The following is a 24,164-nucleotide window of genomic DNA, read 5'->3' as shown; positions in this document are numbered from 1 at the left end:
TACCGGGGCCTCCGTCGCGCAGGCGAGATCAGGCTCGGTCCCCAGCCCGCCGCCCACCCCCGCTTTTAGGGGCTGGCGGCGCGGCGGAGAGGGCAACGGGAGGACGAAGTTTAAGCGCCCTGGCGGAGAGGCTGAGCAAGAGGTTACTTAGGGGGCTTAAAGGGGGCGGGCGGCTGGGGAGGGGGAGGGCGAGAGCTTTGGAAAATGTCGGGTGTCTGAAACAGAGCACTGGCTGGGGAGGTTCTGCACGGGAGTCCCTGGAGTCCTCCGGGGAGCCCGGGATAGGCGAGGGGGTCTCTCCCCACCTCCGAGCCGCGTAGTTTCGCGAGAGGAGGCGGCCGCGCGCTTCCAAAGCTCTCCCGGAGCCGGCGAGGGACGCGTATGGCTCGGGGAGCATCGGGCGCCTGGAGGGTGAGGTTGGAAGCCTGGCTGGGAAGGCTGGCAGCGCTCTAGAGCTGCGGGGGAAGCGGCGGGGAGCACGTCCGCGGGCGGGGAGAGGCGCCTGCCCCTCGCCGAAACCTGCGTTTGGGTACCTGGGCTGTGAAGTTCCACAATTTGACGGGATGCTTCACTAGCGGAGGAGCGCGATCTCAAGGGAGGCTGTTGGAGAAGGGCAGCACCTGAGATGTCTTCGCTTCTGCGGCAGGGCATCGTTCGGTCTTTGGGAAAAACAAAACAAAAAACAACCCCAGTTGCATTTCTTTCTTGCTGGGGGTTTAGATTTAAGCGCCTTCCGGATGCCTCCACATTCCCTGCAGCTCATGAGATCTGTTTAGTCTCTTTGTGCCAAGCAGATAGAGGTTGGTCCTGCAGTTTTCCCTCTTCCCCTCTTCCCCCAATCAGGAATGCAACGCAGCCAAGAAAACGCAGTCTTTCCACCAGCATGCTAGTTTGAGTCGGCTGAATGCCCTTGGCTGCTAAGTAGCCTGGAGTGGTATCCTGCGAGTCCTTGGCCGGGCTGGTAGGTGTAAGGATCAGCCCAGGACTGTTTCCTGGTATGCAGTGAGGTGGTTGAGGAGGGATGTGTAAATCCGAGGAGGGTATCTTTTTTGCAAGAGAATCTGGGAACTTGAAGTGAGGGGGGGGCAGGAAATGGAAAGCACCTCTCTTTGCAAGACAGAGGCTGCCAAACCTTCTAATGTTGCTTATTGGAGTATTAGAAACCACGGTTGAGCCCGACATCCTGAGTGCCAACTTTCATTACATCCACTGTATGTCACGGAGATGTCAGTATGGTGGGAGGGTTGAGTTGAGGGGCCACCAGGGCAAAGCCCTGGTGCCAAAACTGTCTCCTGGGCCAGCTTCAGTCTGATAAAGATCGGGAGCTCCTATGCAATGGGGGACCTTCTCTTCCCAATCTGGTTTCCAGCCAATATGTTGGAGTTACGGTTACGTCTCCCAGACTTCCTTAAAAAAAAGAAAAACAGCCTGTTACATTTTGGGGAGGGAGGCAGCTCTAACCATTACACTTACCTTTCTTGTTGGAGCTCCAATTACAGTGGGAATTTATTTTGGGCAGTACTCTTGCCCAAACCTGCTTGCCCTAGTTTTCTTCCAAGCTCAATCATATAATTCAGAAGTTTTTGATACCGCCTTTACAAAGCAGTACGCAAAGAGTTTGTTTTTATGTAGCTTTCATGTGAAATGCTCTTGGCATGAAAATGTTAAAATATATAGCATAGAGCTACTAGTTTCTGTAGATAACTCCTGGGTGTTCCTCTTTCCCCGTTGTTCTGAGGATTTTGGAAGCTATTCTGCCTCTCCTGGGTTGGGAAATAGTGAAAACTACTGGGATCCTGGACTCTAAGCTTACATTTCTGTACTGGTTGACTGAACTAATTCATTCTTCTCTTGAGATTCTTTTTTTCTTTGAGTTCCAGCACTGAGACACAGCAAAAGAACTAATTATTACTGAATCATAGAGTAATCAAAATGCCAAAACCAGTGAATGTGTTGCAAGGAAAGTAGATTCTTTAAGCTTTGCTTTTTAAAATATGGTTAAGCCGTTTTTTTACTATGGCCAAGATGATTTAATTGCATCTTAGCTGTCCTGAAAACAGATGCATTTTAATACTCTGGAGTGAAATCTGGGGGTGGGATGGCTGATTGGGGTGAGTGGGGAGAGAGGTAGCTCAGGTGGATGACTTTTGATTAGCATGTGGCACATTTGTTCCCCGAAATCTGCAGAGCGGTTTTCTTGTGTGTTTTAAAATGTTTATGAATTTTGCAGGGAAAGATGAAGGTCGAACATACATACATATCTGCATCTTTGAAATATAAGATTTTTAAAAATTCTGTTTGAAACTATGAAGGGGTGAGGCTGAATGCTAATCCATGTTGCATATGTTTAAAGTGCTCAAAGCTAAATTGGAAAGCTGGGTTCTTCCTCCAGGGACAAAATTCATGGTGACTGTATTTGTCTTCATCCTTTTATATTCTTCAGGGAATTATTCAACAATTTAAAATAGGAAATGAATACGATGATCTAACTTTTCCTCCTTCAGACTACTCTGAAGTAGATTTCTTCAGCAATCCTGTAATTGGAAAGAGAATTGTTTGAGTTAGCTGGCTAAAACCCCCCTGCTTTTTCCAATTATAGCCATTGTGGTTCAAACAAATCTGGCAAAGACCAGGTTGGAGAGGATTGAGCTATAGGATAAAGATTCTCCTATAATAATCTCTTTAATCTTGTTTCCTATTATAGAAATAAACTCTTTCCCATGTAAGTGGTTTGGGTTTTTGTTTTTTTTTCAGTGAAGGAGTAAAAAATAGTTCTGGATCTTTGAATTTCTCAAACTCTGATGTGACTTTTTCAAAGAAGGTTGAACAGTATATTTATCTGACTTTCTATTGGCAAGATAAACTTTCTATATTCTCCTTCTTGTATTTTCATGGCCCAAATTGGGGTCTCTTTGTGAGAATTGTGGATTTTATTTGAATTTTGTTTTGTATTGCTAGTTTGGTTATATTTCTGCCCATTCTTCTTCTAAGGAGTACAAAATGGATTACTGGTTATCTTCTGTTCCAGCTTCTTTTTATTTTATCCTTCCAACAACTCTGTGGAGTAGGCAAGTTAGAGAAGCAATGGCTGTGTCAATATCAACCAGTGAGCCTCAGAGCTGTGTGGATTTCCCTCTGATTTAAACCTCACCCATTACCTGTTGGGCTACATTTGGCAGGTTACTTTGTTTCTCAGCCTTGGCAACTTCAAGATGTGTGGACTTCAACTCCCAGAATTCCCCAGCTGATGGGGAAGCTGGCTGGGGAATTCTGGAGTTGAAGTCCACACAACTTAAAGTTGCCAAGGTTGAAAAACACTGCTCTAAGGGATAAAGAACTTCAGGTACCTTCAAAATTATCTTGGCCGCTTCCTTAGAAAGCTCATTAACAAAACAATTAAATGAAACCACAGGCTAGATGAATGCCATCTCTTCCAGTAGAACTTAGAGGCACAGTACCCTTGAATGTACACAAAGAGTGGCCACCTTATTTGGCTACTCATCAATAAGGGAAGAAGTGCAAAGTTTTGCCATTAGTAGGTTTGTCATTTAGAGTGGGAATATGGTATGTGGAATTCTCCAACCAATTCCAGGCTTGTGTTCCTGCATTTAATTTGCAGGGTTCGTTTTATGTAATCCTCCAGCATCAGCTTCTGCCCTGGTACTGCAAAGCCACAGATATCCTTCAATATAGTGGTTTCTGGCTTTCTTTCTAACATCATGGCAATCTTCATAGCCATCTTACAGTGCTAGTTCCCTCTTCTTAAATCTGAAAACATCCATGTGTCTAGCTGCTTGGAACCTTAGAATCACCTGAGAATTAAAAACTGTACCAAATTCTGCATAAAATGTTGAGCCTCAGAAGGCTGGACTTGGGAATGTATGTCAAATTGCAGGTCAAGTGTAAAAATTAGGTGATTTTGGACACCCCTGCCCTACATGAGTGAAAAAATCAACCCAAATCTGGAGATGTGTGCTGAATCCAGAAATCTCACCTGGTGGTGTTAAGCAAGGCCTGTGTTGGTCGTGTCTACTCTAGCACATCATGAAGCTAAGAGAAGGTGCATAATTCTTGGGTTCACACCTTGCTCTTTTTGCTGGTACAAAACTGCTTAGGGCCTGTCTGCCGAAGGAACTGATCTGCAGCAGGTCATATGAAAATGTCCCCACTGTCAGAGGCCTGTCTTGGTGGTGTGAAGGGGGTGTGGTGTGTGAAGGGGGCCTTTTCCTGTATCGCTCTTAGGCTGTGGATATACTCCTTTGGGAGTTGTGTTTGGCCCCTACATTCTCAAGATTTAGCCCATTGATAAAGATGCATTTTTTTCAGTAAGGCTTTTAATTGTGAGATGCTTTTAGTATTTATTTTACTGTGACTCATGATCCGTCTCTAACAGTTTATACTGTTTTCATTTTTAAGTTCTGTTAGCCACTGTAAGAGCTCACTAGGGCATAAATCAAATAAATAAATACTTGCAGGATTTCAAGTGGTGGGACTGTAGAAGAGCTCCCTTCTCTAATCAGAGTACACAGAGTACATCAGAGACTAAAGGTTGCTAGGCTTGGTGTGCTGCATCATCTTACCGACACTGACAGGACATGTGGATTGTAAACCATAGCTGTAATGATGGTTTGCTGAACAAGCCATAGTGGCCTGGTTCCCATGCCATGTGAACCAGTAAACCACAGTTTATAAACACAATGGCTGGATTGTGATCAGGCTAAGCCAAAACCAACTTAAACGTATTATGGATTAAACTAATCAGATGCTGTGGGAGGGTGCTTGCTCCTCCTGTGCTGAAATAGCTTGCGTCGGCTACAAATGAGCTTTGTAGAAGCATTGCTGGATTTGACACAGGTCTATCTTCTCTGGATTCTGCCTCTTATCTGTGTCCAGACAAGATGACCTGGGGAAGTTTGCAAACTGAACATAATGGAGGATGTTGTTTCTGAACTTCAGTATAGTGAAAATCTATCCCTGGATGTAGAAGGTCTTAATTTTGATTATTTCTGGTTGTTTTCTGGAACTAGGACTACCCTCTGTTAACAAGTCCTTTTTTAAAAACCAGCCCATCCTTTTAAAAACCCAGCATCACCTGGGATGATGCAGTAGTGAGTGCTGTGATTTGGTTGTTACTCTCCAGATAGTGGCTGGTTTGGAAGCAGAGGAATCAAGACCTAAATCTGTAAATCCAAGCTCCTTCAAGATGAAGCAGCAGATTGGCCCCCAACCGCATAAAATGTTTCTCAGTTCTCTGTTCACTCCAGCAACCATCACAAGGGTGGAATGAGACTTACTATTGCATGGGGAAATCCTTGGAGGAAAAGGATTGTGGGGGTGGTAACTCTGTGTTTAAAAATAGCTCTCATTTGCAGCTCTCTGCTGGTCGCTTACATTCCTTGAATGCTGATGTGTCTCTTTAAGGCAGTGTTTCTCAACCTTAGCAACTTTAAGATGTGTGGACTTCAACTTCCAGCATGCTGGCTGGAGAATTCTGGGAATTGAAGTCCATGTGTCTTAAAGTTGCCAAGGTTGAGAAACACTGCTTTAAGGCAACAATCCTTTGATGAGGGATGCTTAGCCTTGAACTCCCTTTGCTTCTCTTTCAGGCAAAAGTGATGACAGGAGTCCTGGAGGTTGGACTTGTCATAGTGTCCACCACTGGGGCCTTGAAGAAAGGTAAGAGAAAGGCTGAGAAAGAGCTGGGCCAAGACATTACCTGGGTTCATACATCACCCTGAGATTGGAGGCGGGCAATCCACTCCCTGGACACCACCTGCAAACTATCCAAATGTAGCAGGATCAACATGATTGAATTTTATGGACACGGTTTTGTAGCATTTTATTCAAAAACCAAAGGAGGGAATGGAAGCCAAAGACCTCTGAAAACGTCCATTTCCACCCTTCATTCCTCTGCCCCCAAACAGCTGTCTTTGGGCCTGATTTCAGCCTGTTTTTTTGGTGGCCTGGGGGTTAAGGATAGAGATGGGAGCAACTTGCTTCCAGAGACCTCCCACTTCCATTCCCACCCTTAAAACTCTGAATAAAGTAAAGGAAGAATAAAAAATCAGCTCCATGCCTTCCAGTGCATCACCATAGCCCTGGGTTAACCATTAAGCAAAAAGGCACATTCTTAGGCCCCAAGGGAAGGGGGGCACCACAGTTTTCCCCCCTAGCTATCATGCCACACTCAATTTTAGTTTTCAGCACCTATTGAGTCTTAATGTCTTGTCAGTTAAGCAATGGAAGGGCCAAGGGGCACCATTGTTGGGCTGTGCTTAGGGCTTCAGTTGGCCTTAATCCAGCCCTACATCACTATGACACTGGATGGTCTTCTATGCTCCTTTGGATTTTCAGGAGGCTGAATTGTGGCCCTAGCACATGCCCTAAGCCATGGATCATTGAACTATGGTTTGTTGAATAAGTCATAGTTGGCTGGGGTCATAGATACCATACCATAACAACTTACAAATCACAGTGGCTGGATTTCTACAACATGCTTGGCTAAAATCAAAGAAATCAACCTGAGGCTCAACGTGATATATGAAGCTACCCATTGTGCTGTCTTAGACAGAACATCCAAAAAAGAATTTCTTCCAGGAGAGCTTCTCCTTGCAGTTATTTCAAAAGTGACCTATTAAAAAGAGAAGTGAAATAGGATACTTCCTTAGAAATGTTTTTACCGTGTCCTCCTATGCATTTTCACCCCTTTTTAAAACTAGAATTGTAGTCCAGCCTACTTGAAAGGCCCTGTTTTTTATGGAAGCTGCTTTAAATAAAATGTTGAAAGTAAAGATTTGGTGAAATAGGGAAATGTGGTCCTTTAAACTGCCTGGTTGTTCCATTGCCTGGACCACTGGAAATTAAAAAAAAAAAAAAAGAAAGAAAGCAAATTCTTCAGAAGACCAGTCAGGTAACACTGTGGCAAGTGAAAATAAATATACTAAGATTTGACTTGCCTACCACTTGCATGGTAGGACCTCTGATATCTACCAGCCATGTGATTGGCAGATGTTACACAGAAGCAGATTTTCCCAGCTTGAAAATGCGGCAGTGAGGAACCCTGCGCTTCTTAAACGGAAGCCTCGACCAGCAGCCCATTGTAACTGTGCCATCATTCCTGACCGCCCTCTCTGTTGGAGAAATCCCAGCGGCATCGTTGCAGGCATCTGGTGAATGACCTTGCTGTGCCCCCCTTGAAATTGCTGGTGGGTCTTTTATTGTGGCAGGAGCATGAAAGTTGGCACTCTTTTACTTGATTCTCTTTGCCCAAAGGAAACAATGTCTGAAATTGAGCTGCAGAGTGAGATGAAGCCGGACAGGGATGGCCATGAGCCAAGCACACCCCAGGAGCTTCTGCAGAGACTCCGGGAGCTAGAGGTACAAGGCCTGATCTTGTCTAGCTTGTTTAAGGGGTTCAAGAAACCAGAGCACCAGCTGAAGGACTGATAGAAGATGTGAATTGAGGTCCCATTACAAGCAATTTGTTTCTTGATACCCATGCAGCATCTATTTCACTTGAATGTGAGCTGCCTCCCAGCATTTGGGACATTTAGGACTACAGAAATAACATGAATGATATATCAGCCCACTGGGGGAGCATGGGTTTCTAGGTGAGTGGTTCAAACTAGCTGTTTTGATCCCTTGCTGCTACGTAGCAGAATCGTCTACTCCCGAGTCTCCAGTATTGGCACAATGAAGCTCTGTCTCCAGCACACACATCAAATATATAGGCCCAGGTGAATCCACTATGTGAGTCAAGTCTTGTGGATTCCTTTTCTACCTCTTCCTAATATGAGGTATGGGCACTTTGCACAAACGTCTTGTATTCTGGGCTTTTGAGTGGGTACGTGATACGCATGTACAAGGGATGGGACAACAGTCTAGTTGACCTGCTGCTCTGGCTTTTGAAGGGAGGTGCCAACCATTGAGCCTGGTGACCTTAGTCCCTCAGTCTTCTCCCTGGGGCACAAGTGGAAAACATAGCTTTGCAAGGCTGTAGAATAGGAATTTCCACAAAGGACAAGAGAAATGGGGTGGAGCAGAGACAAGAAGGAAAGTTTTCCTGGCTTTGTTTCTTTTCCCATGTGCCTCCTGGAGAGGAAACTTGAGGTCCTCTATGCTCACCAGCAGCCTGACTCTTCTCTGTGTCCTCAGGCAGAGAATTTGGCTTTGGTGCAAGCCAATGAGAACCAGCGGGAAACTTATGAACGCTGCCTGGATGAGGTACTGCTTTGCCTTCTCTTTCCCCGACTGCACCTTCTGATGGAGGCATAACCTCTCCCCTTGTGCTTATTCCTGCTCATTCTTCTTCCACAGGTGGCCAATCACGTGGTACAAGCACTGTTAAACCAAAAAGTGAGTCTATTTCCAGGCCTGGCCTTTGGGGGCTGAGGGGCATCTTTGGAATTCTGAGAGCTGTTAAAGTGGAGTGTGGCCAGCACAAAACTCTGCAGAAAACAGACCGGTGAAGTTACTCCTTACAGTCCTTTGTAGCCCTCCAGAGGCTTTCTCCCACTCTGTTTTTCGTAGGCCCGCTCCCAAACAAATCACCAGGCTACAGCCCCCACCTCCCATTTTTACTTCCTACAAATGCCTCTCTGGATCTCAGTGGCATTCTTGGAGTTAAAGATGGTGCCAGCGATTCCTGTTTTGCTTTAAAGCATGTAGGCTTCCTGAAACATTTAAGTCAGCCAGCAAGCAAGGGAATGGTCTGTGGGCCCCTTGGTGCCTTCTCTTGCTGTGATCTGTGCTGGGTTTCACTAGGAGGAGGAGGAAGAAAAGGAGCTCTTGTCTGGCAGTTGCCTGCTCTTTATTTGTTTATTTTTTTGTACAAATCAGTGATGACTTCAGAGTAATGGAATTAGCTGTGATCCTCCTGCTTGAGAGGAAGGCACATTGGACTGTGGAGGATGTAACTGCTGAGTAAGAAAGGTTAGGCTCATTACTGCTCAAGGGAGAGATATTGATACAGCAATTAACCTCTTGATACTGCCCTGAAAGAAAGGCGTGAGAGCTGTTAGAAACAACTGCCTGTTGCTAGAGGTGTGAATTCTTCCACCAATCTCTTTCCTGTGTTAATAATAATAATAATATACGTATTGCCCTTTAGAGTAGTCCAAATGCTCCTGGTAATCCTTACAACCTTCTTAGATAGAACAATGCTGTCCCTGTTGGTCCCCTCTTAAGCTGGTAGTAGAGATGAGATCTGAATGAAGACTTCATAACTCACTCAGGGTCAAAAGTGAAGTATTTCTTGCATCCTTCCCTCCAAGGTTGAGGTAAAGACCTGAGCCCCTTGGCCTGTTGTCTTCCCCAGGAATCTTGCATGCGTCCCCCACAGACTTCCAGAACTGGTTTTAAAAATGTAATTGTTAAAGTGACCAAAGAAAGAAAGAAAAAGAAAATAAGTGTTTTAGTGGAGCATAAGTGTCCTATAAAGTTAATTCAATTTTAATAATGAAAAGTCACATTTAGGTTTGGGGCTCTCAGTTTTTGGCGTGGGGATGTCTGCTCCTTGCTCAGAAGAAGTTCGACTAACAAGTCAGGCCATTGGTCTCTGTAATCTGTAAAATGTGTGTAAACCTTGAGCTGATAGAAGTTGTATACCCCTGATCTAGATGAAGGGGAGGCAGATAGTAGATCTTAATTGCTTGGTATCAGTCCTGCAAACATTAATTATGCTTGCCCCTGATCTAGCTCATCATCCAGAGCTGCTCTTCAGTCTCTGTGGGAGCTTTCACGTGGCATCTTTTGTATGCCAAGCCTGAGCCCTGCTCTACACCATGTTCCCAGGCGTCAGCAGAGAGGGCTTCAGTACTGTATCCCTCCTCCTCCTCTACAGTTTTTGCCATGAGTAGCAGTGGTGGTTAAATATGATCAAACATCTGTGCACGTCCTTAACTTGCATTATTTGTGCAAGTCACAGGATTCAGAGCTCTTTGGGATAGGGTTTGGGTGCTCTGATGCCGAATGCTGATTTCTCCTTAGTCTGCTTCGACCACAAAAGACCAAGCTTGAGGATTCCTGTGGGGAGGAGAGGAAACCAGATGAGAGAATATGCAGGTACCCTCTTGACCCTAGCTTACAGGCTGCCTCCTCTCTTTCTCAGGATCTTCGTGAAGAATGCATAAAGCTGAAAAAACGGGTCTTTGACTTGGAACGGCAAAACCAGGCTCTCAGTGATCTTTTCCATCGAAAGCTGACTTCTGGATCTCTCTCCCAGGTAGTTTCCCATGTACTCTGTCCTTTATCTTCCCTCTTCCACATCGTGTGCTCTGCTTACATATACAGACGTGCTTTACTTGCGTGGTAGGTGGGTTTTAGGTGATTGCATATAGAGAGAATCTTGGAATCATACAACTGGAAAGAGGATTGTTTTATGTAGCTCAAATGGTGGGGGAAATTTTGCATTTACAGCTGAATGCCTGCAAGGGGATCATATTAGTCTATGGTAGCTTTACTTAGTACGTTAAGCCAAAATCTGGTTAGTCATAGGTTATTGAATAAATTAGTCATTTTGGGGTATACCCGATGCTAATAAACCTTGGTTAAAAGCTAGAATGGTTTATCAGTGTGGCTGCTAGGTTCACATGTGTTTCCAAGCTGTGTGGAATTGCTGGATGTAAGTTGCGTGCATGCGTGTGAAGGCACTGTGGTTCAGGGTGTTTGCGCCCTGCAAGCAGGTCATTCATTCTCTTAATTGTCTCTCCAGCCTCCAGCCCATCCAGCTTCCTTGCTGTCCAGTCCATCCCCAATCTCCCAGCCAGGCCCGGTAGAGAAGCTCCCGGTGCCATTTCCCCTGGGACGGTGCCTCTTGCAGAGAGAGGTATGTTCTGTAACTCTTCTCTTGCCCCTTCGTCTTTGGATTGCCACCTGCAAGTACAGACCTGCTAGTGCTGCTGCCTCATTGTTGGGCCACCCAGATAGCTTTCCTGTTGCGTAATATTCTGTTAACAGCTTAAGAGAGGGAGAGTGTACGTTTTTTGGAATGGGGCCCAGCGCCATTCATTGATGCAATGCTGCACAGCATAGACCTTTGACGCAGTAGACGTCTTCATGTGCTGAACTTCAGGACTTTTACTCCAACCATGAGGTTTTGGGACTGGGGCAGATTTTTTTTCTTTCCCAAGAAAGGAAAAAGGAAGATCAGAGTTACAAAAGGAGAACTGGTGCATTGCACGTGGGAAGGTGAGGTGGGATTCCTCCCTCCAAACTGGTTCCAAAAGTTAGGGACAGGCAGATTTGTTTGTTTATTTGATTCACATTTCTAAGGGTTCTATTCACCTAACTTGATAATTCTGGGCAGCATATAGAATTAAAAACAAAGCTCTAAAATAACAAGCACACATAGGAAAAAAAAGATGGTCATCCCAGTAGAAGAAAACATCCACTAACCTCCCTAATTCATGTAGGGAGACTGCAGAGAGGTGTCCTTCTGGACTCCGGGCTCCTGCTTGAAGACAAGTGGCAGCCCTGGCTAGGAGGGTCTTTGTACACTTTTGGGTTGTGTGCCAGTTGTGCCCATTTCTGGACCAGGAGGCCCTGCTCACTGTCACTCATACCCTCCCGTCTGGATTACTGCAGTGTGCTCTACATGGCGCTGCCCTTGAAGAGCGTTTGGCAGCTTCAACTCTGCAGAATGTGGCAGCATGGGTAGTCAGTGGTGCCAGTTACTCGGTGCATGTCCTACTTTGTGAGCTGTATGGACTGCCAGTGTGCTTCTGGGTGCAAGTCAAGGTGCTGGTTGTCACCCTTAAAGCCCTTCATGGCTTGGGACTGGCTTACCTGAGGAACCATCTTTCCCCAGTGGTTTCTACCCTTCTGATCCAGTCCAAAAGGATGGGTATGCTCTGATTCCTTTTCTGCTGTAGAGCCCGCCCTATAGAATATTCTCCCTCCAGAGATTAGGATGGCTCAGACCCTGCTGGGCCTTTTATAAGGTACTAAAGACCTGGTTCTGGGCCTGGGCCCATCTCAAGGTTGTGTTAGCGACTGTCGATTTGATACCTTCCTTGACTGCTATGTATTTTAATATTTGTATTATTGGCTGTAATTGTTTTTAATTTTATTTTAAATTTTGTTTGCCACCCAGACTCGCTTGTTGAGATTGGCGGCCATACAAATTGATAAAATAAATAAATAAAACTTGGTTTTTAGGTAAACTATGCTATATGTGAAGGAAGGTGCAGGATTGTGAGGAGGCAAGTACCCCAAAATCACTGGACTGGCAAAAGTCAAAATCTTCTAGCCCAGCCCTCAGTAATGTTTCTCTTTGGGAGCATCCATTCAGTCCATACTTTGACAAAACCTAGCCACCATGGTATGAATTGAATGCAGACTTTACATGGAGAGAAGGAAGCAGAATTCCTGCTTTCCATGCATATTTCAGCTTCAATTCGTTGTGTTGCCACTTTAAAGTAACATTGAGCAGAAAGTGATGGAAAAGATCTTCCTCTACTACCTCTGTGGACCTTTTGTCCATTGTAGGAGACTACACTGGACTGGAAGTGTATGGTAAATCATTTGACCTGGTGTAAGGCACCTTGGAAGTCTGGGGACACAGAAACAACAAGCGGGATGTTGTGGTCAGGAGAGCAGAAATGGAAATCAGAAGCTGTGCTGTTATATTTTGTACCTCTCCTTGGTTGCATCCCAGATCATCTCTGAGGAACATTGTCTGGGCATTCCTGGATCTAATCCCCAGTCTCTGGAGGCTCTATCCCCTTTCCTGCGAAAGAAGGCCCAGATCCTGGAAGTGCTTCGTTCCCTGGAAGAGATGGACCCACTGCTTGCCTTTCCCTCGCCTTGGAGAGACCCAGGGCAGCTGAGCTCTCCAGAAGGCGTGACTGCAGAAGCCTGGCCATGTCTACTGCTGGCACAGGGTGAAGGGGTGCCTGGACAGCCTCCGCTGAAAAGTGAGGGCAGCTCCTCCTCCTCCTCAGATGAGGCTGGGGAATCCGATCCCCCAGAGAAAGGGCGCCCAGGGCAAGGGTTGCTGAGCGCGCTGGCCGAACACAAGCTGGAGTTGGGAGAGGTGGAGACGTACCTGCAGCACGTCCTTCGGGGAGCCGGTGACAGTGCCCTGCTCAACGGGGAGCCCAGCGGGCCCTGCTCGATGGGAGACCCTGAAGGCCAGAGCAGGAGCTACAAGCGCATCCAGGCTGTGAGTTGTCTAGAGGCCTTGGGGCCTCCCTCCTCCTGCAGGGAGCCAGCCTACCTGAGCGTCTTTGCATCAAGCGAAGACAGAGATAAGTCTCAGCAAGGGCTCCCTATCCCCTCTCCCTCCAAGGTGCTCAAGTTGCTGAAAATGCCACCGCCCCCCAGCCCTGCTGCCCTCCGCCTCAGCCCGCAGCTCACCCGCAGCTCCAAAATCCCCTGCCGCAGTAACACGTACGAGGTGTACCACTCCCCGACGCCCAGCCGCAAGGGATCCCCCGACAGCCCGGTCCCTGCTGGTTCCGGCAGTGGCGGCGGACAGCCCTCCCCCAAGTCCAGCCGACCCCTTGTCCCAGAGTCCTCCCCAGATCCTTTTGGGTTCCACACGCCCCATGAGTATGAGAACATTTTAGAGTTGACCCTCCACACTGCCGTGAGCTCTCGCTCCCCCTCGTCCCGTGATGCCAGGCTGGACGCGTCAGAGGCACTCCTGCCTTCCTGCCGCTCGGCTCCTCTCCGGGCAATGCCGCCTGGTGACATCTCCCTGGAGCCCTGCCCTGCCGGCAGCCGAGAGAAGCCAGGCCCGGAGAGCAGGCGCTCTCCTCCTCTGGCCCGCAGGAACCCCGACAGCTCCAAGAGAGGCACCAGCGGCTCTGCCAAGCGGACGCTTGAGGCGGCAGCCAGCATGCCCTTCAAAGAGCGGCTGACAGTGCTGGGGCGGCTGAAGGGGGTGGAAGGGAAGGAGGGGTCGGGCTTTGAGAAGGGGAGGGCCCCCACCCGCTCAGGGGAACGTGGGGAAAGCCTTCCCGATGCCCACCCCAGGCTGGGCTCTGGGAGCAGCAGCCTCAAGCACCCAGAGCCCTGCCACGGGAGTGAATCAGCCCCTCGGTGCTACTCCTCCCACTCCGTTGGCTTCCGCGGGAACGACTCTGAGCAGCAGGGCTCCAAGAACCGCTCCCTGGGAACACCAGCCAACAGAAATCCCCCCAAACCCCCGCCACCTGGGAAAAATGCCAAGAGTCCCCACGGGAGCCCAACTAAGTTACCTTCCAAATCCCCAACCAAGCCTCCTGCCCCAGAGCCCAAGCCGTGCCCGCCCTCAGCCAAGGCACCCACTAGCGTTGGGCGTAAGAACCCCTCTGGCCTGGACCAGGCCAAGGGAAAAGCTGGGCCTCCTGCCAGCATTGAAGAAAAGGTGATGAAAGGCATCGAAGAGAACGTCCTACGAAGGCACAAAGGTGGGCCGGCCACAGGGGAGGCCAAGCAGAAGAATTCGAGTGGTCTTGCCAGTTGGTTTGGCCTGCGTAAGAGCAAGCTGCCTGCCCTCAGCCGGAGGCCGGAGACTCCCAAAGCCAAGGAAAGCAAAGCGGTCTCGCGCAGGCTGGAGGCTGAGAGCCTGAACATTTCCAAGTTGATGGAGAAGGCGGAGGACCTGCGCAAAGCCCTGGAGGAGGAGAAGGCCTACATCAATGGGCTGGCCCTGGACAAGCCTCGGTCGCACCCCTGTGACACTGGACACAGCCAGCTCACCCTCATGTACCAGGAGGTGACTGCAGAGAACTTCATGCAGCAACTGCTCAATAGGTAGGTCAGAGCAGCGGAAGCAGGTCAGAGCGGTATCTGCCTGGAAGGGCTCAAAGGCAAAGTCGGTGAAGGCTGATCTCACCCCAGGAGGTACCACACTTAAGCTAGGATCAGCATTTTGGTTCCGCACCAACTCCAGGGTCTAGATTTGCATAAAACTGAAGATTTCTGGCTGAGATCAAGAGTAGAGCCAGCGAGGTGGTAAGACATAACAAATAGCTGTACAGGTTGGTTGAGACCTTTTTTAGGGGGAGCTCCCCCCCCATTTTTTTAATCTTTAAGATTTCACCAGGTGCTGCCCATTTGTTTCCAAGCTTTTTTTACGTTCTGAAGGAGAGAAAATGTATTCCCTCCCCCTTTTGTTTGTTTTTAAATGAAATGTATTATCCTCAAGATTGCTCACAGGATCCCAGATTCTGGATATCTGTGGAAAGCTATGGTATGCCCAGAGTTAGCATCAAGGAGCCTGAACACGAGGATTCTAGCTTTGGCTCTGAGGGACGAGAGCTGGATGAGGGATTGCATCTTGAGCTTTGCAGCCCAAGTACTGAAAGTAGGCAACTGGGTGCCCTCCAGATGTTTTGGAGTTTTAGTTCTCACCAATCCAAGCCAGCAAGGGCAGTGGCCAGGGCTTGTGGAGGTTGTAGTTGAAGACATCTGAAGGACACCCATTGGCCTACCCCTGGAATGGTAGTTAGAGAGGATCCCAATTCTTTTCCTTTGGGGAGGCTAGTAGTGCTAACCTGCAGGTCTTGCAAAATGGGCAGGGGGAGAGAGAGGGGCTTCAGGGTTCTGACCTCCACTGCATTGCAGAGTGGATGGGAAAGAGGCACCGTGTGAGACTCATCTGGAGCAGAAGAATGAGCTACAGGGCCTGCAGAGAGGCCTACGTGATGCCAAAGATCCCCGCCTTATCCGGCCGCCACGCAATGGCATAGTTGGGCACCTCCATGCCTGTCCGGAGGCTCCAGACAAGGTGAGCTCTCTGTGAGGGGGAGCAGTCTGAAGCCCCTCATCCATGTCCTCAGCTGCCAGAGGACTCACCTTTTGTCTCCCTTGTCTCCCTGTAGCTTCATGAAGCTGCCTTGCGGGAAGAGCTGCCATCTGATGACAGCTTGGCTGAATTGGTGACCTCCCAGCACTTTGCCGGTGAGCCCCAAGGAAAGCTGAGGGGACAGGCTGGGGGTTGATGAAGGAGCTGCTGTTTTAACTTAGTCAGAAGCCAGCATAGGTCGGTCTCCTCGTCAGCTGGAAGCCAGTACTGTTGAAATAAGCAACTTCATTGATTTGTCCACATATTTTTTAAATGCAGTAAAAAAAAAATCAGGTTTATTTCCTCCACAAGGAGAATGAAGTCCTATCAACGATATTCCCATGATTCCACACAAGCTTCCATGAATTGTACTCCAGGTTTACACAGGAAATTACTACCACAGAGAATTGCTTCCTAGAGAGGAAATGCATATCCTATCTGTAGGCGATCTGGTGGCTCTGTTCCAGTAACTTTCTCGTGAGATTATAAAAATGGGGATGGGAATTCTTTTACTATGTAATGTAGCCTCCACAACTTCATATCCTTTGAATTGAATTACAATTCCCATAATTCTCCATCAATCTGGTCAGTACCAATCATAGCTGAGAATTACGGGAGTCAAAATTTATAACTTCTGGATGTTTAGAGAACGTTGGACATTGAATTTACAAAGATCATTCAATAATGCTTGCTGAGATCTCATTCTTCATAGAGCACAGATGTGGAAGAGAATCAGGTCTTTGTATAAATATGGCTGGAAGTCCCATTTCCTGGATTTTCTTCTTAGTTGGGGAAAGGGGAGGGATGAAAGTGGCTGGAGACATATTACTGCTGGACGTTGGAAAAGGCAGTGAGGACAAAATAACATGTCAGGTTGGGGGAATCAGCAACATATGCCCACAATTGTAGCATCTGCAACATACCTACATGGTGGGCTGCTGAAGTACATTTTTTTGAAAAATCAAAAATGTCCCACGTATCATGAAGCAGGCGGGAGCTCATTCATTATTTGGGACATTTTTTTACTTCTTAATTTTTAAAACTATTTTTTTTATTATGGAAAATCACATGGTGAATGCCCTCTGTCTTCAAAGGTGGATGACCACTGAATTACATCTCTATCTTCTGCTTTGCTTCTCCTCTAAGGGAGCTGGTTTGAAGACAATAAATAAGAATTCAAGGAGTTCTTCTCCAGGCAGGTGTATTTTCATGGGAACAAAGGCTATGGCTTTCTAGAGGTTAAATTCCAACTCTTATCATCTCTGACCATTGGCCATGCCGGCTAGAATTGATGAGACCTGGAATCCAACAATATTTGGAGGGTTCGTGTGTTCCCCACTCACGCATATGCTGAGCCCAAATGTATATTACTGAGTAGGTCAATGAGACGAATTTCTGGAGGAGGTGTGGACTTTGGCTTCATCTCTCCTCATAGTTTCTGGTTGCGTCCACAGTGTGTAGCTCCTTAATGCGGACTCTGGACAGTGGCATTGGCACATTCCCCCCTCCTGACTACTGCAGTGGGATGCCCTGTAAGAGTGTCCCGAAACTGAGACCTCGACTGGATCCTCCACCAGCAGGGCCTCTCCCCAGTAGAGGTCCCCCACCTGTCACCAGAGTGCCCCGCAAAGCCCGAACGCTGGAGAGGGAGGTGCCAAGCGCAGAGGACCTGATGGGGCCTAGCAAGCACCAAAGCATGCCAGCTTTCCACGGCATCTTAACCAGTGCAGAGCCGCCCCTCGGCCGTCATGATCGCGGAGGCTGCCTGCAAGGTTTGTACCAAAGAGGCAGTGTATTATCCTCCATGTTGGAGGTCTTTTCTGAAACAGTACATATGTACACACACCTTCCACAAGGAGACATTTCTTTAGCAGTGGTGGGCGAGCCCATTGCATTATACTGTTCCTCAGTACTTAAAGGGATTTTTTGGCTTAAATTCTTAGTTGGGTAGTTTTAGAGTTAAGGTTAGAAGAGCTGTAAGCTGATCATAGGGGGGCAGAGTATAGTTCTGGCCTAGAGGGGCTCATAGTTGTTGTTCTATGTGGCAGTGTCCCATGCATGGAACTTAGAAGACCAAACTACTCAATCATAGCTGGTTATGCAATAAGAAGAGTCAGGCAGATGTTGATTTTGTATATTTTAAGATATTGGGGTAGTAGGAAAAGCCAGAAGGAAGACTCTTAAGTCTTTCTGTCCTTAACTGATAGAAGAATCAGGATATTCTCCCTAATTTCTGAGTATTTGTCACCAATTTGTGCAAGTCACTTCTGCAGAAATGTACAATGTCAGTTAGAACCCTATTTACATGCAGATCCATGTATGGTACTGAAAAGTGCAAACCTAATATTTTAAAATACAATTCTTGCAACATCTGGAAGAAAGATGCAAAATGTTCACCCCTGCTCCAGACTCACATTGTTTCTGTGGTGCTGCCCCAAAGCAGGTGAGAAGTTGGCCCCATCTCACTGCTAATGACTTCCTGGTCTTCCTTACACAGATCTCTGCAGTGAAGCCAGCAATCCCCGGCGTATCCAACATGGCAAGAACTGGACTTTCCCTAATGCCAAAGCATCAACTGGCATGGACCCCTTTCTCTGCTCTCCTGACAGGCTGGAGGAGCTCCATGGTTCTGCAATGGTAGGGGTCAGGGATGGGTTTGGGGGCAGAGAGGAGGAGGCAGGAAGAGAGATGCCACACTGCAAAAGGGCCCAAGAGATTTCTGACGAGGGCTTATGAAGCTAAGAGTCCAACTGTAGTAGCTTCTGGTGTTATCCACGGGTGTATGAAGATGAGAACCAGCACAGACAGATTTGTTATGTTTAGCACCTCACAGAAACCTTTGTTTTCCTGAGGTGGTTCTAGTCATGCTAAGTAAGACATCTTTGCAAAATCATGCAGTAGGAAATGGTTATCAACAGCATCTCCTTCCTCCTTGTCCCAAAGCTATGGCTCCACTTTCAGTTTTTAGTGCAGAAGTAGGAGCAAGTTCACAACAAGGTGAGGCTCTTTAATATGCAAACAGGATACAAAATCCATAAATGAATGTTAAGTATGTTCCCTGCCTTGGATTATATATAAAAAAGGTAGGATAAAAATCTAATAATCATAATACTGAAGTATGTAAACAATTAGGCTCTTTTGGCTGCTGTGTGTTTCTGGGTTTTCCAGGAACTGAAGAGATACAGGTGGTCCTCAGTTAACAATGGTAATTGGGACCAGAATTTCTGTTGCTAAGCTGTTGTAAAGCATGATATCATGTGACCTTGCCGCATAGCAACGGCAGTTCTGGCAGTCCCCGGTTACTGTCATTAAGCAAATCACTGCAGGTCGTTAAGCAAGGACTTCATGTGATCATGACTTAGGACTTCCTGCCGGCTTCCCCATTGTCTTTGCTTGTGGGAAGCCAACAGGGAAAGTTGTAAATCGCAATCACGTGACTGTGGGAGTCTGCACCAGTCAGAAATATGGGTCGGTTGCTGAGTGCCCAGATTGCAGTCATGTGACCATGGGGGTTCTGTGCTGGAATTTGAAGACTGGTTGTAATTGCCATTCGTTCACCACCCGTCCCAAGTTCAAACGGTCGCTGAACAAGTGGTTGTTAAATGAGGACCACCTGTAAATGAAAAGAGTTGATTTTTCCCCCCTTGTGTTGAAAATACAAAATGCAGTTGTGGAGCTCATCTCCACCATCCTTAGGCAGACCTCACAGGGCTCTCAGTAGCTGAAAAACAGAAATAATGCAAAACCAGGCAGGATGGTTGGTCTCCCTGCTTTCTTCTGCTGAGTAGTTCTATCTTCCTCCTTTCTGCTTCTGCAGGGCTCGGCTTGCAATGTTGTTGAGAGAAGACGGGCTTCATCAGAAGGACCTCAGGCCTCCCCGGCCTTCAGCACCAGCAGCAGCCGTACCCCTAGCGCTTCTGACGTGGGTGAAGAGGGCAGCACAGAAGCCCGTTCCAGGGATATGGGTCCAGAGGGGCAGCCAGGCCTGGAGAACTCTGAGTCCCTCAGTGACTCTCTTTACGACAGCTTATCCTCCTGTGGCAGTCAGGGCTGAGCATTTTGAGGAAGGATGAGGGCATTGACTTCCTGGGTTGACACTGCCACATGCTCCTGCCTGGTGCTTTGAGGGCCCAGCACTTGCCCATAGGATCCTGCTTGATTCTTCTAAACCAAATTTGGCCTGCACCAGAACACGACGTGTCTTCCACACCAGCTCCCTGCCCATTCTTAAGCAGGGAAATGGGACTTCTTCAGCAGGGCACCAGATGACTTGCCTATTAAGAGAAGAGACAGGAAGGAAAGAAAAGGTGGGCGGGAGGGCGGGATAGGAAGTGGTTGTGGGCATCTTCATCCAGTCGAATGGCATTTGATCTACTTTGGGGTGTGGCCTTGCACATTAAGTGGTATCCCTTTGGTTAAAGCACTGCGAATGAGGAGGGATCTAATCTGTCTTGCTGACCCGTTACCCAACTTGGTGGACTCGCTGTGGAATCAAATGGAATCAAGGATTGTTGTGGGTTCCAGGGTGCACTAAGTAGAGAGTGTCCCTCTGAAGGGTAAGCGATCCCAATTCACAAATTGCACCAGCACAACGCCCTCTCGCCCTGATCTCCCTTTGGCAGGCTGGAAAGGGGCGGTGCTGATTGTTGTTATGCCCTCGCCAGTGGAAGAATTTCCCATCCTTGCACCTATCCAAGCTGCCCTCTTTACCTCATTGGCAGGGCACAGTGCTTGCCTTAGCAAATTACCGAAGCCCTTCCGCCTCTCGACACTTGGGAAGCATGTGAGATTTTGCCAAATCCAGGATTTCCCTCTATCGATCGGGAAAGTGGAGCGAGGTGGGCCTTCCATTTCTTTCATTCAAGCATGCGGTTGCTGGGGGTACCAAACTGATGTCTAGGGGGTGTGGGTGGTTGGCAAGAAGACTCCCTCTTGACAAGCATCTTAAAGTGAGTAGGTTCGCTTTCCTCTCATTGTATTTCATAAAGTGGTCCCTCCTTTTCTTCCCTTTCACCCAAATCCAGTTGAAGAAATGAGAACCTCAGAGCTATTGTGTGTCTGGGATGGATAGCTTGGTCCCTCACTCCTTGTCCTTTCTGTGTAACTTTTTTTTAATTAAAGAAACATTAAGTTATTAATGTTGCTGTTCTGGTTTCCATGCAGCCCAACCGCCTCTCCACCCCCCCCCCCAAAATCCTTGTTTCTACGGGAGCTGTGTTGGTTCCCTAGATGGTGCTATTTTGCTGTGTAAAGGCCCCCTCTCCTGATGAGTCTTTCTTTTCATTGTCTTTTTTACTTTGATATATTTTTAAAATATTAAGATGTCTTTTGCTCCTCTTTTTATTTATATAAGTTATTGTGAAATGAGGTGGTCTATTGTCTTGGATCTCCTAGAAAATAAAGGGGGTTAAAGAAGAATGTGTGGCTGAACTACTTTGTGTTGGGAACAAATTTGCCGAGGCTTCTCATGTGGCATGATTGGCCTGCAAGGCAATCCCGATCGGAGGAGCAAAATGTGAGTTGGCACGTGTGGGGATGCACGGATAGCCCCTTCAGAGAACGCACAAAGCCAAATGCATCTTTCCTTTTCCCAAGATCGTGTGCCAGTTACGGGGGACAGCCGTGCAAGCCCAGGAAAATGCAGCTGCTTTAAAGTGTTCCTGACAGGTGTTACGTGCATGCCCACACATGCGCCAAATCACATTTTATCCCTTGAGTCCAGATCTTCGCAGAGCCCTGCTCCACAAAGCCAGCCCGCGCTCTTTTTACTAAGTGGCCTTTAGCCCAGGCAGAGCTAAGGCAGCGTGGCGGTGGTTTCAGTTCTTGATGGCTGGGCTGCAGCATTCTTGCCTGGGCTAGAAATCAGTTCGCTTGAGCTTCTGAAGCGTAGAGATTCTCTCACGCTGCTTCCAGCAGAAAGGGTAGGCAGTGGCAGCATTCTGCACTTCAAAATCCCGTTTCGTTTGATTGCCAGCCATTCATTGTCTCTGTTCAAAAGTGAAGCTCTGCTGTTGGCAAGTAGTCACAGGTCTGCTGACTTTTCCCCCTGCTTGTTGGCAACCGTGTGGTTGGCATTGGGTAGGCCTGGTGTCTGGTTTGATGAGACAGTGTGGCATTTCTCTCTCTTCAATCAAGCCAGAGGGGGGGAAACTTCATGTAAAGCGTGAGCTTAACTTTTCCTGACACTCACTCTTCAGCACATGCTTTCAGTGACCATTGAACCCAAATCAGAAAGGAAACAGCTACGCCTTGGAGAGGGAACGAGGACTTTTCCAACAGGATGGAAACATAGGAAGCTATCTTGTATTGAGGCTTCACCACCACATTATTAGAAGACTAGCTGTGGCTCTCCTGGGTTTCTGAAGAGAGTTTTTCTTGGCAGAACTGGAGCTGCTAGGAATTGAATCCAGGATCTTTTCTATATAGGCTGTATGTTTTACTACTGAGGTATGGCATTCTCTATATAGTTCATGGGGTGGATAAGAATGGGCAACCTGCCTGTTTAAGTACTTGAGCCACTGATTTCCTGCAGACTAAGGTTAATTGCAGATATGTTGACATTTGCACGGGGTCACAGCTCAGTAATTAGCTTAAGTCTGCAGAAGGTGAGTTGCACTGGAAGGGGAATGGAAGAAATCTTGGCTTATGGTCAAGGGCTCAACATGAGTCCTACAAGAGCTTAGCCTCCAGTGAAGGCATCAAAAAGCAGCTTGGTTCAATGGCATTATTGTCGGAGTAACAGAAGGCAACTTCTGCTTCAGTGGCTCTGGCTTCCTGCAGAGCCTTGGCACCGCCTAGTGGACTGCAGTGAGAATAGCACCACTGCATTGCACAGCCCTTGCATCACCATCCAGTAACGGTTGCAAGCTGGTTGGTTTCCTTCAGAGAGCTTTTGAGCAACAGCGTGACGGCAGTGAGGTTTGAGCAGAGCAGGATTCTGAAGAGAAAACAGAGTTTTTGCAGATCTGCAGTCTACATTGTATCTGATTTTACTGCCTGGCTCACTCTTGGCAGGCTCTTGGAATACTGAAAACCTCTAAAATATTTCATTTTGCTAGTCAGCTTTTCATTAACATGCAAAGGGCAGGAACTGGAGAACTTGGAAAGAGGCTATGACGGCCAAGTTTTCATAGTGAGAACTTTCTAGACAAGCAACGGTCACCAAGCCTTACAACAAACAGTTGAAAGAACTGGGCATGTTTAGCCTTGAAAAGATGAAGGGCAAGATAAGAAAATAGGTGTTCAGCTTCTTGAAGACAGTTATCGTGCAGAAAACAGTACAGGGTTACTCCTTGCTGTGCCCAAGAGGGATTGATAAAGGAGCTGGTAAGCTCAGTTGAGTTCTAGGCACAAATACAAGTGGGTAGCAATATGGTCAGGACTTCCCTCCCTTCTTGTAATAAGGGAAGGATGGATTTCAGCTACCTTAGGAGGTTTTAAAGGCTTGCCAACACGTCAAGGCAGTCCATTCACACGGAATTGGGACTGAGGTAGGTATTGCCAAGGATACCCAGAATCCATTTCTTGCTTCCCTACAGCACCACTGTTTGGTGTGAAAGGCAGGAATCCATGAAACTGAATCTTATCCACAAAAGGGTCACGAGCTGCAAACAGCCTTTCTGGATGCTTGTCCCTGACGCCCATAAGTATTAACTTTGCTCTGTTTAATATTATGGAATTATTAGCTCCTTTTTTGGCCTTTATGAGGCAGACAGAATTAAACATTTAAGCATGTCTGCTTCTAAAACCAGTGCTTTCCCAGTGCAGAAAAAAAAAAGGTTTGTAAGGTCCCATTCCAGCATGCTTCACTGTTCTGCAATTCTTCATTTCTTGTTCTGCAATTACTCACCCGGGAGTAAGACATGCAATATCAGACTTGGTCATAGTGCCTAGCTATCTCACAGGTTTCCAGAATGTTTTATATCTATTGCTGAGATGTAGCTACCTGCCAGCCCTTCAAGGTAGACTAGACTAGGAAACAAAAGTCACATAGGCCAACACAGCTTTTATTGTGAAACTATAGTAAAAGAATCTTGCTAATCTGAATGTGCTTCCCCTTCCCTCCCTCCCTGCGAGAACTAGGGAGGGGCTTGGCTAAGATGTTTACTCACATTTCTGCCCTGGACTTGGTCCTCTTTTATCTGACTGTTGTCTTGGTAGCAGCTCTTCCTCCTGTCCCTCAAGGCCATTACCTTTTCCCTCTACACTGCCCCTTAGAAGAGGTACAATTATATTCAGAGGCCTTGACAGAGTTAGGACAATTAGTTGGATCCAAGTTTAGTTACTCATTGAAATCAGTGAGACAATTTGTCATTTTAATAATCAGAAGGTTCGCACCAGTTGCCTAACAATAACCCTTCAGGTACCAGGGAGAAAATCCCAGGGTATTTCA

The 24,164-nt window shown here is 47.3% G+C and overlaps 1 protein-coding gene across 6 annotated transcripts in view; it reads left to right on the top strand.

Annotated features, from left to right (window-relative positions):
* Positions 1–21,174, top strand: part of NCKAP5L (NCK associated protein 5 like) — a 42,913-nt gene extending 21,739 nt beyond the window's left edge. For 2 of the 6 annotated variants that reach the window (XM_007421244.4, XM_088138121.1), the window contains exons 2-13: positions 5,607–5,676; positions 7,273–7,377; positions 8,155–8,223; positions 8,317–8,355; positions 10,109–10,222; positions 10,712–10,825; positions 12,656–14,739; positions 15,553–15,715; positions 15,810–15,888; positions 17,227–17,544; positions 18,270–18,409; positions 19,590–21,174. In XM_007421244.4, coding sequence (XP_007421306.1) covers positions 7,279–7,377; positions 8,155–8,223; positions 8,317–8,355; positions 10,109–10,222; positions 10,712–10,825; positions 12,656–14,739; positions 15,553–15,715; positions 15,810–15,888; positions 17,227–17,544; positions 18,270–18,409; positions 19,590–19,826 — 3,456 coding nt within the window. In that variant the 5' untranslated portion in view covers positions 5,607–5,676; positions 7,273–7,278 and the 3' untranslated portion in view covers positions 19,827–21,174. The other 4 variants (XM_025170558.2, XM_088138120.1, XM_088138122.1 and 1 more) reach the window with 4 other exon arrangements.
* The last annotated feature ends 2,990 nt before the right edge of the window (positions 21,175–24,164 follow it).

The sequence above is a fragment of the Python bivittatus genome, unplaced genomic scaffold, assembly GCF_059951505.1.
Source record: "Python bivittatus isolate LINGU-HERP-01145 unplaced genomic scaffold, Pbiv_v1 ctg000220_np1212, whole genome shotgun sequence".
Classification (NCBI taxonomy): domain Eukaryota; kingdom Metazoa; phylum Chordata; class Lepidosauria; order Squamata; family Pythonidae; genus Python; species Python bivittatus.
The sequence above is the reverse complement of the archived record's forward strand: the minus strand, read 5'-3'. Positions and strand labels throughout refer to the sequence as shown.